This window comes from Trachypithecus francoisi, unplaced genomic scaffold (genome assembly GCF_009764315.1).
Source record: "Trachypithecus francoisi isolate TF-2019V2 unplaced genomic scaffold, Tfra_2.0 Lachesis_group15, whole genome shotgun sequence".
NCBI lineage: Eukaryota > Metazoa > Chordata > Mammalia > Primates > Cercopithecidae > Trachypithecus > Trachypithecus francoisi.
Window position 1 is genome coordinate 111,646,676 of NW_022681460.1, and position 17,467 is coordinate 111,664,142.

The 17,467-nt window shown below is 54.2% G+C and overlaps 3 protein-coding genes and 1 pseudogene across 6 annotated transcripts in view; 1 reads left to right on the forward strand and 3 right to left on the reverse strand.

Moving 5' to 3' along the window:
• Positions 1 to 5,362: 5,362 nt before the first annotated feature.
• LOC117097736 lies at positions 5,363 to 9,354 on the reverse strand (annotated as a pseudogene).
• On the forward strand, positions 6,629 to 9,074 carry CUNH16orf90 (chromosome unknown C16orf90 homolog). Of its 4 annotated transcripts, none has more exons than XR_004443050.1 (3): positions 6,629 to 6,858; positions 7,184 to 7,271; positions 7,683 to 7,768. XR_004443050.1 is itself a non-coding variant. In XM_033235947.1 (3 exons), the coding sequence occupies exons 1-3, from the start codon at positions 6,813 to 6,815 to the stop codon at positions 8,724 to 8,726; spliced, it is 558 nt and encodes a 185-aa protein (XP_033091838.1). In that variant the 5' UTR covers positions 6,629 to 6,812; the 3' UTR covers positions 8,727 to 9,074. The 4 variants fall into 4 exon arrangements, 3 of the variants coding, with proteins under 3 accessions (XP_033091838.1, XP_033091837.1, XP_033091839.1); XM_033235947.1 differs by lacking the exon at positions 7,184 to 7,271 and adding an exon at positions 8,569 to 9,074 and having other exon boundaries at positions 7,683 to 8,036; XM_033235946.1 differs by lacking the exon at positions 7,184 to 7,271 and having other exon boundaries at positions 7,683 to 8,542.
• Positions 9,355 to 15,136: 5,782 nt separating the features above from the next.
• LOC117097742 lies at positions 15,137 to 17,175 on the reverse strand (the record flags this gene model as incomplete). The annotated part of the gene is made up of 2 exons (XM_033235970.1): positions 15,137 to 16,636; positions 17,042 to 17,175. Coding segments are annotated over 2 exons (675 nt in total), but the record flags the coding sequence as incomplete, so codon positions are not given.
• The window catches only part of NAA60 (N-alpha-acetyltransferase 60, NatF catalytic subunit), a 29,622-nt gene continuing 27,291 nt past the window's right edge, over positions 15,137 to 17,467 (reverse strand). Inside the window, exon 6 of the mRNA XM_033235969.1 lies at positions 15,137 to 17,403. Coding sequence (XP_033091860.1) covers positions 17,247 to 17,403 — 157 coding nt within the window. The 3' untranslated portion in view covers positions 15,137 to 17,246. The remainder of the gene's footprint in view (positions 17,404 to 17,467) is intronic.

Here is a 17,467-nt window from a genome sequence, read left to right on the forward strand (position 1 = left end):
CAGCACTTTGGGATGCCGAGGCAGGCTGATCACTTCAGGTCAGGAGTTAGAGACCAGCCTGGCCAACATGGCGAAACCCCCGTCTCTACCAAAAAATACAAAAATTAGCCAAGCGTGTGGCGCACACCTGTAATCCCAGCTACTAGGGAGGCTGAGGCAGAAGAATTACTTGAACCCGGGAGGCGGAGGTTGCCACTGCACTGCGGCCTGCCGACAGAACGAGACTCTGTCTCAAAAAAAAAAAAAAAAAGAATGCACTATACTGAGGAAGCCGGCCTTCCCGGGTTCGAGGCACAGCACGCTACCCGTCGGAATCCGGTTGCGGAGCGGAGGACGGGATCACTATGGGCGCCCAGAGGCATGCCAGACCCGGGTCTCGCGCACGCGCAGACGGTCCGGGCTTCGCAACAGGCCGGAAAGCTGCCCCCAGCCGCGCGCGCCGCGCGGATCTGGCAAGCCCCGGCCTCTGGAGGAGGGCGCGAGCAGGCGGCCGGAAGGGGCGGCCCCCACGTGTGAACTGGGGAGATACCCCGACAGGCGTGGCACAGCAGCCGGGTTTTGTAAGGTAGCTTGAGCAGGAACAGGGAAACAGCGTAGTGCACAAAGCGATTGGTTGGCATCAGGTTATTTCAGATGCATTTCTTTGTGTGGGTTAAAGCAGAGGGGGCTTCCTTATGCCAGCTTAAGTGGACAGGGCCCCTTCTGTTGGTTGCCGTGAATCTTTTGTGTTTTGGCACACTGGCCTGTCTCTAAGTTCGCTTTGATTACGTGGCACCTTGCACTAGCGATTCCATTTTGGTTTGGTCTGGTCCGTTGGTACCTTGTGCAGGAGCTTGCTCCAAAACAATGGCCTCCCATAAATGTTACTTCACGTGTTATTAAGAAAAACAAAAGGTAAGCCACAATCTAGAAGAAAATATTCACAAAACACATATCTGATAAAGAAACATGTATCCAAAATGTATAAAGAACTCTCAACACTCAATGAGAAACAGTCTAGAGAATGGAGAAAACATTTAAAAAGATGCTTCACAAGGCCGGGCGTGGTGGCTCACGCCTGTAATCCCAGCACTTTGGGAGGCTGAGGCGGGTGGATCACCTGAGGTCAGAAGTTCAAGACCAGCCAGGCCCACATGGTGAAACCCCATCGCTACCAAATATACAAAAATTAGCCAGACGTGGTGGCAGTCGCCTGTAATCTCAGCTACTCAAAAGGCTGAGGCAGGAGTATTGCTTGAAACCGGGAGTGGAGGTTGCAGTGAGCCGAGATCGTGCCATTGCGCTCCAGCCTGGTCAACAAGAGCAAAAACTTGGTCTCAAAAAAAAAAAAAACTTCACAAAAGAAGATATATGGATGGCCAATATGCAAATGAAGAGATGATCAAGGTTATTATTAGAGAAGTGCGTATTAAACCACAATGAGATATCACTATGAAGTTATTAAATTGGCTAAAACGTGCCATATCAGGTAACACGTTAAAAACCTAAAACTTGGCGGGGCGTGGTGGCTCATGCCTGTAATCCCAGCACTTTGGGACGCCGAGGCAGGCAGATCAGGAGGTCAGGAGATGGAGACCACGGTGAAAACCCGTCTCTACTAAAAAATACAAAAAACTAGCCGGGCGTGGTGCCAGGCGCATATAGTCCCACCTGCTCCGGAGGCTGAGGCAGGAGAATGGCGTAAACCCGGGAGGCGGAGCTTGCAGTGAGCTGAGACCGCGCCACTGCACTCCAGCCTGGGCGACAGAGCGAGACTCTGTCTCAAAAAAAAAAAAAAAAAAACCTAAAAATTAAATCTCAATAAAATGGCTAAAACAACAAAAAACTCTTGACAAGAGCTTGAAAGGATGCTGATCAACTTGAACTTTTTTATTTTTATTTCATTTATTATTATTATTATTATTTGAGATGGAGTCTTGCTCTTGTTGCCCAGGCTGGAGTGTAGTGGCGCATTCTCAGCTCACTGCAACCTCCGCCTCCCGGGTTCAAGTGATTTTCCTGCCTTCGCCTCCGGAGTAGCTGGGATTACAGATGTGTACCACCATGCTCAGCTAATTTTTGTAATTTTAGTCGAGATGGAGTTTTGCCATGTTGGCGTGAGTCACCGCACGCAGCCTGCATTTCCCTGATGATTAAAGATGTTGAACATCTTTTTACATGTTTGGTGACCGTTTGTATATTTCCTTTGGGAAAATGTGCAGCCATGTTCTTTGCCCATTTCAAAATTGGGTTGTACATCCTTTTGTTTTTGAATTGTAAGAGTTATTTATATATTCTGCATATGAGACCCTTATCAGATACATGATTTGCCAATTTTTCTTACATTTCATAGGTTGTCTTTTCACTTGTTTATTTGCATTTATTTATTTATTGTTTTGAGATGGAATCTCGCTCTGTCACCCAGGCTGCAGTGTAGTGGCGAGATCTCAGTGCAAGCTCTGCCTCCAGGGTTCACACCATTCTCCTGCCTCAGCCTCCTGAGTAGCTGGGACTACAGGCCTCCGCCACCACGCCTGGCTAATTTTTGTATTTTTAGTAGAGATGGGGTTTCACCATGTTAGCCAGGATGGTCTCGATCTCCTGACCTCGTGATCCGCCTGCCTTGGCCTCCCAAAGTGCTGGGATTACAGGTGTGAGCCACCGCGCCTGGGCTTTTTTCACTTGTTGTTGTTGTTGTTGTTGTTGTTGTTTTAAGACAGGGTCTCGCTCTCTTGCCCAGGCTGGAATGCAGTGGCGCGATCACAGCTCACTGTAACCCACTCCTGGGTTCAAACAATCCTCCTGCCTCAGCCTTCCAAGTAGGTAGGACTACAAGCACATGCCAACATTCCCAGCTTGTTTTTGTATTTTCTGTAGAGACAGGGTTTTGCTTTGTTGCCCAGGCTGGTTTCGAGCTCCTGGGCTCAAGAGAGCTGCCTGCCTCAGTCTCCTATAGGGCTGGGATTACAGGTGTGAGCCACTGTGCCCAGCTTCTGTTTTCTTCTTGATAGAGGTTTGCAGCATGAAAGTTTTTAATCTTAATGAGGTACAACTTATCTATTTTTTCTTTTGGTGTCATATCCAAAAATCAATTGCCAAATCCCTGTGTTTTCTTCTGAAGGTTTTATAGTTTTACCTCTTACATTTAGGTTTTGGGTCAATTCTCAGTTAATTTTTAAATTTGATGTGAGATAGGAATTCAATCTTATTTTTTTGCAGGTGGCTGTTCATTTCTCCAGCAACATTTGTTGCAGAGACTATTGTTTCCTACATTGAATGGTCTTGGTACCTTTGTCAAAATCAATTGACCATAGATGAATGGGTTTGTTTCTGGGTTTTCTATTGTATTTCATTGGTCTAGATGTTTATTCTTATGCTTGTTGCACAGTTTTGATTATTGTGTTTTGTAGTAAGTGTTGAAATCAGAAAGTGTGTTTTTGATTTCTTTTTATTTATTTTTTTTATTTTGGAGTCTTGCTCTGTCACCCAGGCTGGAGTGCAGTGGCACAATCTCGACTCATTGCAACCTCTGCCTCCTGGGTTCAATCGATTCTGCCTCAGCCTCCCAAGTAGCTGGGATTACAGGTGCCTGCCACCACGCCCAGCTAATTTTTTGTATTTTTAGTAGAGACGGGGTTTCACTATGTTGGCCAGGCTGGTCATAAACTCTTGAGCTCAGGTGATCTGACCACCTCAGCGTCCCAAAGTGCTGGAATTACAGGCAGGAGCCACCATGCCCAGCCGTGTTTCTAGTTTCTGAAGATCTGCTTTTCCAAGATTGTTGTGGTTATTTGGGCTCCCTTGTAATTTCACAGGAATTTTAGGATTAGCTTTTCCCTTTCTGCTTGTGATGATTAATTTTGTGTATCAACTTGACTGGGATGCCTGATAGCTGGTAAAACCTTATTTTTGGGTGTGCCTGTGTAAGCGTTTCCAGAAGAGATTAGCGTTTGAATTGGTAGATTGAGTAAAGAAGATTGCCCTCACCAATGTGGTGGGCATCATCCAATCTTCTGGGCACCCAATTACGACAAAAATGCAGAGGAGGGGTGAATTCACGCTGTCTTCATGGACTGGGACATCCTTCTTCTCCTGCCCTTGGATATTGGAGCTCCTGGTTCTTGGACTTTTGGACACCAGGACTTACACCAGCCCTCACCCCCAGCCCTGCACAGATTCTCATGCTTTTGAACTCAGACTTAATTACAGCACCAGTTTTCCTGGTTCTCCAGCTTGCAGGCAGCATATTGTGGGAGTTTTTGTCCCCGATAATCACATAAGCCAATATCCCTAATGAATCTTCTCTTGGCCGGGCACAGTGGCTCACGCCTACCATCCCAGCACTTTGGGAGATGGAGGCAGGAGGATCACTTGAGCCCAGGAGTTCAAGACCGGCTCTGGGCAACATGGTGAGATCTCCATCACTAAAAGTAAAAAATTAAAAATTAAAAAATAAAAATAAAATTTAAAATTAGCCAGGCCTGGTGGCGCACACCTGTAGTCTCAGCTACTTGGGAGGCTAAGGTGGGAGGATTGCCTGAGCCTGGTAAGTTGAGGCTGCAGTGAGCCATGATCATATCACTGTACTTCACCTGGGCAATGCAGCAAGGCCCTGTCTCAAAAAAAATTACCCTATATAAAGAGATTTATTTATCCCCTAATAAATATTTTATCTATAAATATCTGTATACATCCTGCTGATTATATTTCTCTGGAGAAACCTAATACGCTACCTGAAGGCCATTTTGATTTTGATAAGAATTGTACTGAGCACTTTGGGGAGTACTGCTATCTTAACAATATTAAGTCTTCAATCCATGAACATGGAATGTTTTCCAATTTATTTAAGTCTTTAGATTCTCTCAGCAATGTTTTATAGTATTCAGAGTTGTCTTATACCTCCTTGGTTAAATGTATTCCTATTTTATTCTTTTTATTCTTTACTAGTATCTAGAAATACAATTAATTTTTGTGTGGTGATTTTATGACTTGAGATTTTTCTGAACTTCATTAGCTCTGAAAAAGCTCTACTAGGTTTAGGATTTATTTTTCAAGTGTGAATTATTTAATATTTCCTATATACAAGATCAGGTTGCTGGGCGCTGTGGGTCATGCCTGTAATCCCAGCACTTTGATAGGCCGAGGTGGGCGGATCACCTGAGGTCAGGAGTTTGAGACCAGCCTGGCCAACATGGCGAAAGCCCGTCTCTACTAAAAATGCAAAGATTAGCTGGGCGTGATAGTGGGTGCCTGTAATCCCACCTACTCGGGAGGCTGAGGCAGAAGAAGCACTTGAACTTGGGAGGCGGAGGTTGCAGTGAACCAAGATCGCGCCACTGCAAAAAAAAAAAAAAAAAATCAATCAGGTTGTCTGTGACTAGAGAAAACTGAATGTTAACTTTTTTTTTTTTTTTTGTCAGCATCCAAAATCTTTTTAATAAGAGGATTCATTTTTGTAGCCTCTTGCTGGCCTGTCAGCCTCTGGGGCGCTCGAACTTCTGGTCCCTAGAGCGGAAATAGGGTTTGGCGAGGACCGGAGAGCAGGACGGTGCCGCCGCCCTTGGGGAAGTCCAGGCCCAGCTGGTCGAAAGTCAGGATCTTGCCCCCCACCCTGAGGATGCCGCTGCGGGCCGGCTGGTCACGGGCAGCGCACACACCCTCAGTTTGGGCACCTCCTGAACCCGCGCGTCATCCGTTAGCGTCCCCACAACCACGACCGTTTTGTTTCCCATCCAGGAAGCTTCATCTTCCGGATCATCCGGGAAAGGGACAGAGGTGGCCGACTGGTGCGGCTCATAAACAACCTCTTCAGCCCAACCTGGTTGAATGTGGAGGTAGTTCGTCTGGCCAGTAACCTGCACAGCTTGACCAACAGCCTCAGGTAGATATCCTGGCTCTTGGGCTACTTGCGCCAAACCTTTAGGTCCTTGTTGCGGCGGATGTCAGCTCCCATGATGGCGCCTCCTGCTCAGCCAGGTCCGGGAAAATGAATGTTTTGTTTGTTTGTTTGAGACGGAGTCTCGCTCTGTCGCCCAGGCTGGAGTGCACTGGCGAGATCTCGGCTCACTGCAAGCTCCACCTCCAGGGTTCACGCCATTCTCCTGCCTCAGCCTCCCGGGTAGCCGGGACTATAGCCGCCCGCTGCTACGCCTGGCTAATTTTTTGTACTTTTAGTAGAGATGGGGTTTCACCGTGTTAGCCAAGATGGTTGTGATCTCCTGACCTTGTGAGCCGCCCACCTCGGCCTCCCAAAATGCTGGGATTACAGGCGTGAGCCACCGCGCCCAGCCTGAATGTTTAACTTTTTAAGAAACTGCCAAACTGTCTTCCGGAGTTATTGCGCCATTTTACACTCCCACCAGCAGTATATGGGAGTTCCAGTTCCTCCGCATCCTTACACTTGATGTGGTCCACACAATACATGGTAACTGATTAACTGGAAAATGAAAAGTTACTTGCTCAGTCACCCAGAACAACCTTCCCTCCAGAACAACCTTCCCTCCCTCCCTTCCTTCCTCCGTCCCTCTCTCCCTTCCTTCCTTCCCCTCTTTCTCTCTTTCCTTTCTCTCTTTATTTCTCTCTTTTCTTTCTGACGGGAGTCCAGCTCTGTTGCCCAGGCTGGAGTGCAGTGGCACGATCTCGGTTCACTGCAACTTCCGGGTTCGGCACTGTCCTCTCCCAAACTAGGGGTCCAGGAAGAGTAGGAGTCTTCCCTGTGATGTCATAAGAACCAGTCGCCAGGGGAGACCTGCCAATGTACCCCCTAGGTGGGGGAGAGCAGGGCCCTGCTGCACCCAAGTCCCGGTCGCTCCTCCCCACCACACTGGCCCTCCATGGAACCCTTGGTCTGTGCATTTTCTGAGCTGCGCATAAGAGAAGGTGCCGGGTTGGGGCCGGGCGCGGTGGCTCAAGCCTGTAATCCCAGCACTTTGGGAGGCCGAGGCGGGCGGATCACGAGGTCAGGAGTTCGAGACCATCCTGGCTAACACTGTGAAACCCCGTCTCTACTAAAAAATACAAAAAACTAGCCGGGCGAGGTGGCGGGCGCCTGTAGTCCCAGCTACTCGGGAGGCTGAGGCAGGAGAATGGCGGTAAACCCGGGAGGCGGAGCTTGCAGTGAGCTGAGATCCGGCCACTGCACTCCAGCCCGGGCGACAGAGCGAGACTCCGTCTCAAAAAAAAAAAAAAAAAAAAAAAAGAGAAGGTGCCGGGCTGCAGGGAGGAGTGGCAGGAAGAGAGATGGACTCCTGTCCCCACCTGGGCCCAAAGCCGTGGGGTGGCCTCAGGGACATGTATGCTTGGGAGAGGGGAATGGCCACTGGGCCAGGCCATGAATCCCTGGGCTGGTCACTTTCTCTCAAACCCACTGTGCAATTTCTCTGCAGGGACCAGAATACTCTTTCTAGGGTAGTGGGCAGAACAGGGTAGTAGAAAGGACTTGAGGTCCTTAAAGCACTCTTAGTACCAAGGCCCTAGGCTTCCCAGGCCTCCCTGTTGGTTGGTAGTGGGAAGAGGAATCATGTCTTGGGCATGGGCAGGGGGAGGCAGTGGACTGGGCCTATTTGACACACAGGTAAACTGAGGCCAGGCTGGCTGGGGGTGCAGCCCATCATGTGAGCTGGTCTCAGAGGCATGTGACCGTACTCTCCCCTCATGGCTGCTGTGGGGGGCTGACCACCACCCTCCTGCTGTCTCCTCTGCAGATGCAGTGAGCCAGGCCCAAGGACGTCCCGGCCACCCCGACATACCCCCCAACATCGACGAGGGGGGCCTGGGGTCCCCACAGCCGCAGTGCCCCAGTGCCCAGGGAAGCAAGCCCAAGAACTTCCGGCTGCGCCACCTCCGGGGCCTGGGCCTCTACCTGGAGAGCCACCCACCACCCGCTGGCCAGTGTGAGAGCCACTGGCTGAGCCGGCTCATGGCTGGGGGCTGCCTGCCACAGCCTGAGGGCACAGCCTGGGCCCTGGACCTGCCACAGGGGACTCTGGGCCCAGGTAACGGCCTCTGCTCACCCATTCTGGAAGCCCGATTGCCCAGGGACAGCTTGGGAAGCAGTGGTGAGCTCTGTCAAGGCAGGACTGGGGAAGGGGGGAAGACCCTAGCGGATGGTTGCGCTAGGGCCTCAGACGGGCCCTTATCCACTCCCAAGCCTCCACAGTGGCACCATGCCCCAGGAGGCCAAGATCTTGATGAATCTGTCCCTATCCCTGTGTCACGCACAGCTGGGTGGGGCCTGGAGAATCCACCAGGGACAAAGAGGTGCGAGAAAAAGGGAGGCTCTGGGAGGGAGGTCTGGGTGACTGCCCCAGCTCCACACTCGGTGAGGGGCCTTGGAAGCTGTCTCCTTTGCTGGACCTCAGTTTTCCCACTTGTAAAATGAGGATTCAGGTTAGACGGTCCTTCCAGCTTGAACCATTCTTTTCCCTCAACCTCCTCCCTTTCCTGGGGATTCTGTCAGGGAAGAAGCATTGCCCCCTTCCCTTCTGTTTTCAAGAAGATCGGAGGCTGGAAACCCCAGGGTGGGCTGCCAGCCTCCCCGCCAGCCTCCCCTTGGCTTCCTCGAGTGACTCCTCTCTCCTCTTTCCCCAGCTTCCAGTTCCAGTATGGACCCAGACAAGGGTGCCCTCCCCCAGCCTGGTCCTTCTGAGGGCTTGGGACTCAGGCCCAAGAGGTCCTGGGGGGCCTGGGAAGAGGCCATGTGTCCCTTGTGCAAGAGAACCCGCTCTGGGGCCCTGGAGAGACTATAGGGATCCCAGGTGCCAGGACTGGGAACAGGAGGGGAATCATGGCCGAGGAGGCAGCCCGAGCAGGAGGGGCTCAGCTCCCGGCAGTGGCCCTGCCACATGGGGTGGCCCAGGCAGCGGCCCAGCGCCCAGGCCTGGGCCTTGGGAGAATGTGATGGGGAGTGGGAGGAGGAGGTCCGAGGGAGGGGCAGAAGCAATAGAAGTATGGCCATGCCCTTGCAGCCCGCTCAGACTCCAGTCAGCCACTTGTACCTGGGAGGCTGGGCTGAGTGGATAATCAGGCCCCCCTGCCTCCTACCTGAGAGGCCGGGGAGCCCACAGGTCTGATCTCAATAAAAGCCAAGGCCTGCACGTTCTTGTCCATCTGCCTGTCATCAGGCCAGTTTGGTGAGAAAAACAGTCCTGTGTCTCTCCAGGGATGGGTCTGCTGCGCCCCCCGCCCTTAGTTGCCAGGGCGTGAGAGGTGTGAGCTGGGGCAAGGGCCTATGGGAACACCAAGGAGGTAGTCTGGGAGGGCTTCCTGGATGAGACACTGCTGAGCTTGGCTCCACAGGGTGGGTAGGGGCTCAACACCACCTCGTGAGCCACCATGCCCGGCTAATTTTCTATTTTTTTTTGTTACGTTTTTGTTTTTGTTTTTGTTTTGAGATGGAGTCTCGCTCTGTCGCCCAGGCTGGAGTGCAGTGGTGCAATCTCGGCTCACTGCAAGCTCCACCTCCCAGGTTCATGCCATTCTCCTGCCTCAGCCTCCCCAGTAGCTCGGACTACAGGCGCCCGCCACCATGCCCGGCTAATTTTTTTGTATTTTGTTAGTAGAGACAGGGTTTCACCGTGTTCGCCAGGATGGTCTCGATTTCCTGACCTCAAGATCCACCCGCCTCGGCCTCCCAAAATGCTGGGATTATAGGCGTAAGCCACTGCGCCCGGCCTAATTTTCTATTATTTTAAGAGTTGGCGGGGGGGAGGGTCCTGCTATGTTGCCCAGGCTGGTCTCGAACTCCTGAACTCAAGTGATCCTCCCACCTCGGGAGGATCCTAAATGCAGGCCATGGCATTGTGGGTGGAGGGCACAGTGGATGAAGGAAGGCAGGGCCGGGTCAGGGAGGGCACCAGGGAGGAGAGCAGCCGAGGCAGGGATGTGGACCTGGGCCCTACCTGCCCCCTACAAGTTGAGGTCACTGCTCTGTGGGACCTCAGCTACCACATCCCTCTGGGCAGGATGAGCACAGCCCTTCTCCTCCCAGCTGGACCAGACTCTGGACACCCAGGCGTGGGCTTCCTCTGTGCTGGGGTGTCTCCACTCGACTCTGTTGATGTTTGGGATTGGATCATTCTTTGGGATGGAGGCTATCCTGTGCATGTAGGATGTTAAGCAGTATCTCTGGCCACCACCCACTTGGTACCTGTAGCACCCTCCTCTAAGCTGTGACAGCAAGTGTCTCCAGACATTGTCCCGTGTCCCTGGGGAGCACTGTTACTGTGAGTGAGAAGCCTGCTGACACGGTTAGGCTGTGTCCCCACCCAAATTTCATCTCGAATTGTAATCCCCAAGTGTTGAGGAAGGGACCTCATGGGAGGTGACTGGATCATGGGGTGGGGTGGGGGGTTCTGCCATGCTGCTCTCATGATAGTGAGTTATCACAAGATCTGATGCTGTGAAAGTGTTTGGCAGTGGGCCAGGCGCGGTGCCTCACACCTGTAATCCCAGCACTTTCGGAGGCCGAGGCGGGCGGATTACGAGGTCAGGAGATCGAGACCATCCTGGCTAAAACGGTGAAACCCTATCTCTACTAAAAATATAAAAAATTAGCCAGGCGTGGTGGTGGGCGCCTGTAGTCCCAGCTACTCGAGGCTGAAGCAGGAGAATGGAGCGAACCCAGGAAGTGGAGCTTGCAGTGAGCCAAGATCGTGCCACTGCACTCCAGCCTGGGCGACAGAGAAAGACTCTATCTCAAATAAAAAATAAGCAAACAATAAAATGTGTTTGACAATTCCACCCTTCCCCGCCACCACCGCCTCTCTCGCTGTCCTGCCACCTTGTGAAGAAAGTGCCTGCTTCCCCTTTGCCTTCCGCTGTGACTATAAATTTCCTGAGGCCTCCCAGCCACGTGGAACACTGAGTCAATTAAACCTTTTTTGTCTATAAATTACCATGTCTCAGGTAGCAGTGTCAAAACGGACTAATACACTTGCACTGTTCCACCAGGCCTCCATCCTATGGGGAGAAGATGAGAGCACCTGGGCTTGCCTCAGTGACCTTCCCGTCTGGCAACTGCAGCCTGGGTCAGGCTAGGGCTGAGTGCCACTGGGCTCCTGCCAGGTCACATGCTCTGGGCTCCTGCCAGGTCACATGTGGTGTGCCCAGGACTGCCAGGCTTCTTCCATTCCCCGGTACCCGGGGCCCACCCTGGACAGTTCTTGTGTCCCTGGGACAGCAGATCCTGGAGACTTCAGTCCTTGGGTGGTTTTTGGGTTGTTCTAAGTATGCAGGCATGGCCTGGGGTGGGGGACGCCCAGGGCTGTAGAGGTCCCCAGGAGGGGGAGCTCTCAGAGAGCAGGTGTTTAGATGCTGCACCCAAGAGCAGCTGTGATGGGGCAGGTGTGGGTGGGGTGCAGCTGGCCTGAGGTCCACTGATGAGTCACATGGGGTGGTGGAAGGGCAGCTGCCTTCTCTCTCTCCCACAACACTCACTCCCCAGAGACACAGAGGCCAGGTGGACCCAAGAAACCACTTAAAGATGGACATTAGGGAGGCTGCTGAGGAAACACCAAGTGACACCTGTCCCAGCCACCAGCTGTGGATGCTGGGCAGAACTGAGGCCGTCCAGAGGCCAGCAATACAAATACAAAGTCCTTGGAGTCTGGAGACCATTAGGGGCCTAATCCACTCTTTTTTTTTTTTTTTTTTTTTGAGACAGGGTCTCACTGTCTCCCAGGCTGGAGTGCAGTAGCATGATCTTAGCTCACTGCAGCCTTGAACTCCAGGGCTCACGTGATCTTCCTGCCTCAGCCTCCTGAATAGCGGGAACTAAAGGCACTTGCCACCATGTCCAGCTCATTAAAAACTTTTTTTGGTAGAGAAAGGGTCTCACTATGTTGCCCAGGCTGGTCTTCAACTCCCAGCCTCAAGTGATGCTCCCGCCTCCACCTCCTAAAGTGCTGGGATTACAGGTGAGGCTCCACATTGGGCTCTATGTTTAACAATCATAGCTCACTGCAGCCTGGAGCTCCTGTGCCAAGTGACCCTCCCATCTCAGCCTCCTGAGTAGCTGGGACCACAGCTGTGGGACACCATGCCCAGCTAATTTTCTATCTTTTTTAAGAGATGAGGGTCTCACTATGTTGCCCAGGCTGGTATTGAACTCCTGAGCTTAAGAGACCCTCCTGTCTTGGCCTCCCAAAGTACTGGGATTACAGGCCTCAGCCACCGCCCCTGGACTCCACTCACTTCTGAACAGAGTGGAGGCTCAGAGAGAAGCACCGTTTTCCCCAGGCTCCAGATTTTGTGTGTGTAGCGGGGGTCCCAGGCTGTGGTCAGTGGCCCCTGTGCTACCCCGATGAGCCATGTGTCTTGGTGTTCTGGCCCCTGTGTAGCCCCTCCCCCTGAATTGGGACAGGCTCCAGATCTTGCTTTACCAGTAGAATGTGGCAAAAGTGGCAGGGTGTCACTTCTGGGCAGTAAGGAAGCCTGGCAGCTTCCCAGGAGGTCAGTTGTCCCATAAAGAGTCTACCCTGGGACTGTGGTATGGTGCAAAACCAGCCTAGCCCGAGGAAGCCATGGAAGGAAGGAGCCAAGCCCACGGCCACTGCTGAGCTCACTGAGGGCAGCCCTGTGGGTAGGGCCATCTTTCACACAGGTCCTCCAGCCCCGCCAGCTTGCCTAGCTAATGCCACACGGAGTCCCTGCTGACTCCTGTCCCAGCTAGAATTGGAAGCAAACAGAATGGCCCCTGCTTAGGCTGTGAAACTTTAATATAGTCTGTTACTCGGGCCGGTGCGGTGGCTCGCGCCTGTAATCCCAGCACTTTGGGAGGCCAAGGTGGTTGGATCATGAGGTCAGGAAATCAAGACCATCCTGGCTAACACGGTGAAACCCCGTCTCTACTAAAAATACAAAAAAGAATTAGCCGGGCATGGTGGTGGGCACTTGTAGTCCCAGCTACTCGGGAGGCTGAGACAGGAGAATGGCATGAACCTGGGAGGCGGAGCTTGCAGTGAGCCGAGATCGCACCACTGCACTCCAGCCTGGGCGACAGAACAAGACTCCGTCTAAAAAAAGAAAAGCCAGTCTGTTACTCAGCCACAGACAGCAGTAGCCAGGACTTTACCGCTGAGAAGGACATCTGCTGCAGCCACATGCTGGCCCCAAAGAAAACTGGCTCTAAATTGGCCTCTAGACAGTTCCTCCCGCCAAACCTCCCAAAGCCTTTTTGACAAGCACTCCAACAGGCTGAGGCAAAAAACCCAGTCATGGTGTGCTGGGGCGGGAGTCCATGTGGAGAAAGCAGCACCTGGCCTGAGCAAGCGGACGCTCAGGAAAACACACACTGACCATCCCTGAGCACGCCCCTCACCCCGTGAGTCCCTGAACACCGGTGGGCTGGGAATGAAGGACCAGGAGTCTGTCTCCATCCTGGAAGTAAGAAGGACCCCTACCCTGTCGGAGATCCTTGGGTGGTACGTGCAGGGACCGGGGAGACCCAGGGCTGCCTCGGGCTCCACCTGAGCAGGCCTGGGGCAGAGCTGGCTCCGTTCAGGGCTGGCCTCCATGCTATGTCTGGGTGCATCCCGTGTGAGTGTCCCATCTCTCCCTGCGTCCCACACTCCCTTTCTGCCCCCCAGTGGAGCAGGAGCATTTGTGTCCCAGCTCTGCGGTCTGGTGGGGCTACGGTGAGAGGCCTGGAGCAGCGACAGTCCTGCCTGGCCTCACTGAAGCAGGGCCTGAGGATCCACAGCCCCCTCACCTGGGCAAGTTACTAATTGGTCACACGATTGACCAAAGGCCCCCAAGAGTTACCCTCTTAAACCGCAAGGTGACTCATCAGCAAAGGTGAAACTGTCCTTGCTGGAGTAACCGAGACTGTGCTTCCCCAGCAGACGCTCCCGTGGGCAAGCTCAGCGGGTTAATCTGGTTTCACTCACTCCATGGCTTTGGACATGTGTCCACCATGCCCAGCTGCCTGGCCTCCCAGGGCACCAGCGTCCACCCCTACTCCATCTTGCAGATGCCTCAGACGCTCTCCTGGGAGGACCCTCAGCAAGCTGCATGTCTCCCGGCCACTGGCTGAGGTCAACAGCACAGGAATGGTGTAACAGAGCAGCCACGCAGGCTTCAGAGTGGTCCAGGCCCGGGCCCAACACTCACAAACTGCGTGGCCCCTGGGCAACTCCCAGACCCCAAGCCAGCTCTCCTCATCTCTAACAGGAATAGCAACATCCCCTGAGGGTGGCCAGAAGTTTCCATGAGAGGCTGATGGAAGCACCAGGTCTGTGCTGGGTGGGCACCCACCTCAGGCTCCACAGCGGGGTGCACCCAATCAACCTTGGAGCCACCTGTCTGGACTGAGCCCCTGCTCAAGGCCTACAGCCAGGGAGATGGGGGCCTTCCAGTGAAAAGACGACCCAGTGTGCTTCTCAACTTTTTTTTTTTTTTGAGACAAGAGTCTCACTCTGTCGCCCAGGCTGGAGTGCAGTGGCACAATCTCGGCTCACCGTAAGCTCTGCCTCCCGGGTTCACACCATCCTCCTGCCTCAGCCTCCCAAGTAGCTGGGACTACAGGCACCCACTGCCACGCCTGGCTAATTTTTTGTAATTTTAGTAGAGACAGGGCTTCACCATGTTAGCCAGGATGGTCTCGATCTCCTGACCTTGTGATCCGCCTGCCTTGGCCTCCTAAAGTCCTGGGATTACAGGCGTGAGCCACTACGCTTTAGAACCTCTTCCCCAGGTTCGAATTCTTTTTCAGGAGTCTTGCTCTGCCACCAGGCTGGAGTGCAGTGGCATCATCTCGGCTCAATGCAGCCTCCGCCTCCTGGGTTCAAGCGATTCTCCTACCTCAGGTTCCCGAGTAGCTGGGGCTACAGGTGCACACCACCACGTCCGGCTAATTTTTCTTTTAGCAGAGACAAGATTTCACCGTGTTGGTCAGGCTGGTCTCGATCTCCTGACGTCGTGATCCACTCGCTTCGGCCTCTCAAAGTACTGGAATTACAGGTGAGAGCCACCGTGCCCAGCCAAAGGTTCTTATTCTTTGGCAGGGTTAATCACACAAAACCATCACAAAACCATCAGCCTGTTTATCTGGAAGCTGTCCTGGGGCCTTGCCAGTGACAAGCAGCTCCAGGCCAACTTCAGCTACGGGGCGAGGCCTGAGGTGCAGCCAGGTGGGTACGGGAAACAGGCTGTGACCAAGTCCAGTGAAAGTCTATTTATTTGCTCATAATGAGACAGAACGCTACAATCTGTTCAACACTGGGCTGGACACTGCAGTGATTAGGGGCAGGCGTGGGGCAGGGTAAGGCCTCTGAGCCCGAGGACAAATGTCCATGGCAGAGGCTTCCAGAAGACTCGTCTCTTACCCTGTGGGGCAGAAATAGAAATCACATGATCACCGCTGATTTACAGTGGAGAGGGCGCTGAGCTGGGCCCGGCAGGCAGGCAGCCTCAGCAGAGGTTCAGGCAGTCAGCATGGCGCGGCCCTCCCGCCAGCACCGTCAGGTCAGCAGAGGTTCAGGCAGTCAGCATGGCACGGCCCTCTGGCCAGCACTGTCAGGGAGGGGGATGCTGCTCCTGCCTGGGGCCTGCCTTCATTTTGAGGGCCCTGGCCCCAGCTGAGGTCAAGAGGGGACCTGGGGCTGCCCCAGCACCCTGAAAGCCCCCAGCTGGGCAGCTCTGGAGGAGGAAGGACACAGGTCCCCGAGGCCCCGTCTGCCCAGGGTTGTTCCTCCCCCTCCCTCCTCCTCAGGCTGGGGCAGGGTGGCACTGCTAGGACCCTCTGCCATGGCTTTGTGACACTGTAGCTATGCTGGGCGGGACCCTTCCCCTGCCCCCCACCCCACCCCTGCATCGGAGTGTAGGGTAGGCAGCAAGCAGCATTTGGGGGATGCAGGGTGGAGAGGATGCTAGAAGTGTGTGATGCACCTGCAGCACTGACAGCCTCTCCACCCTCACAGGCTGAGGGCCCACAAGGCACAGGACTGCCCCCTGCCCACAAGGCCAGGCCCTATGAGACACACGGCAGCCTTGAGGCCCAATGTCGAGCTCAGCTTCCTCCTGTCTGCATGTGGCCAGGCCTCGGAGCAGCAGCTTGTGGCAGCATGAGGGAGGGCAGGGAGGACCCAAGGAGTCTCGGCGGTGCCTGTCCTCAGCAGGTCAGCTGAACAGAGCATGCCATGGTCCGATGGGCAGTGTGACCTCCCAGGGCACTGGGAACTGCACAGAAGGTGCCAAGGAGCAGGAACCGTCTAGGCGTGTGACCGCCTGTGCCGGGGGACTGAGCCTCAGAGCTCTGTGCTTGCGAGGAAAGCCTCCCCTAGTCTGCCCACCCCTCATCAGCCCCTCATGGAGGACTAGGGGCCACTCCCTACCCCCCAGGCTTCTTTGGGCTGGTTCTGGAGGGGGACGGGGCATTCCCTTTATTGCGCCCCCTTGCTCCGAGGCTCCTGTGCCTTTAGGGTCAAGTGTGTCCATAATACTTGTGTTCCTCCCTTGCAGCAGAAAGTCCCCTCCGGCTTTGCAGGAAGGAGCTGCAGGAACAGGCAGCAGAGTGGGAAGAGGCGCAGTGAGGGCGGCCCCTTCCCAGTGAATGCAGCCACACTGGGTCAGCCCTGGGGACGGTGCATGCGCAGGTAGGCAGGGCCAGGGCGGCAGCAGGGACAAAGGTTTCCAGAAGCAGAAAGGGGAGCTGAAGAGCCTGTGGGGAAGAGAAGAGCAGGGCAGGGTGAAGGCCCAGTGGAGACACTCTGCCCATCCCACACCCCGCCTATGGGCCACACAGCTGGGCCTGGGTGCTCCAGGAGCATAAGCCCTTCTTCAGGCCATGCTGTCTCCCTGCAGCCACCAGGCACCTCTCCGTCCCCACATAAATAAAGGCACTGATGGATCCAAAGTCGGTTACACAGCCCAGTGGCTATGGAGCCTGCTATGTGAGCTTGGCATAAGTCACCAAACCTCTGGGTTGTGCTGGTGCACAAGGTGGTAGACTCTGCAGTCCCCACAGCCCCTTCCAGCTCTGCCGTTCTCTGTGCCCATCCAGGGCCTTCTGCTTTTGTGGCTGGAGGCACCAAGCTCCCATACCCTCCTGTCTGCTGTGGCATACCTGCCACAGATGGGCACGCTCTGCGCGTGCTCACGATGTTCTGTTCCCGAGCCCGTGTAGCACCGGGCCTGCAGCTGGGGCAGGCCGACGAGCCCAGTAGATGGCTGGCAGCTCCTTGCAGAAGATAGCAGGGGTCAGATGGACAGAAAGGTGGGCTCTGCGGGGGGCCAAATGGTGGGGCCTGGCGGCTGCTGCCCAGCTGACATCACATGGTCCGGCTGTACTCGATGCCACTCTTGGAAGAGATGCCCGACCATGGCAGGAAGCTGCAGAGCAGGCTATGGGCCTGGCGGTAGACTCTGTGTGGGATGGAGCAGGGGCTCAGGCTGGCTAGTGCAGAGCCCAGGTGCTGGATGTAGTCCGTGGGGCTCTGTTAAGGAAGATTCCAACTTGCCCTGACCATGCTCACCAGGGCACAGTCATCAG

What these genes read in the sequence shown, in the direction of transcription:
- CUNH16orf90 (XM_033235946.1), top strand. Translation starts at nt 6,813, where the DNA reads ATGGAACCCTTGGTCTGTGCATTTTCTGAGCTGCGCATAAGAGAAG. An exon ending in TGAGCTGCGCATAAGAGAAG is followed by an intron (nt 6,859 to 7,682) that starts GTGCCGGGTTGG and finishes TCTCCTCTGCAG; the next exon opens with ATGCAGTGAGCCAGGCCCAA.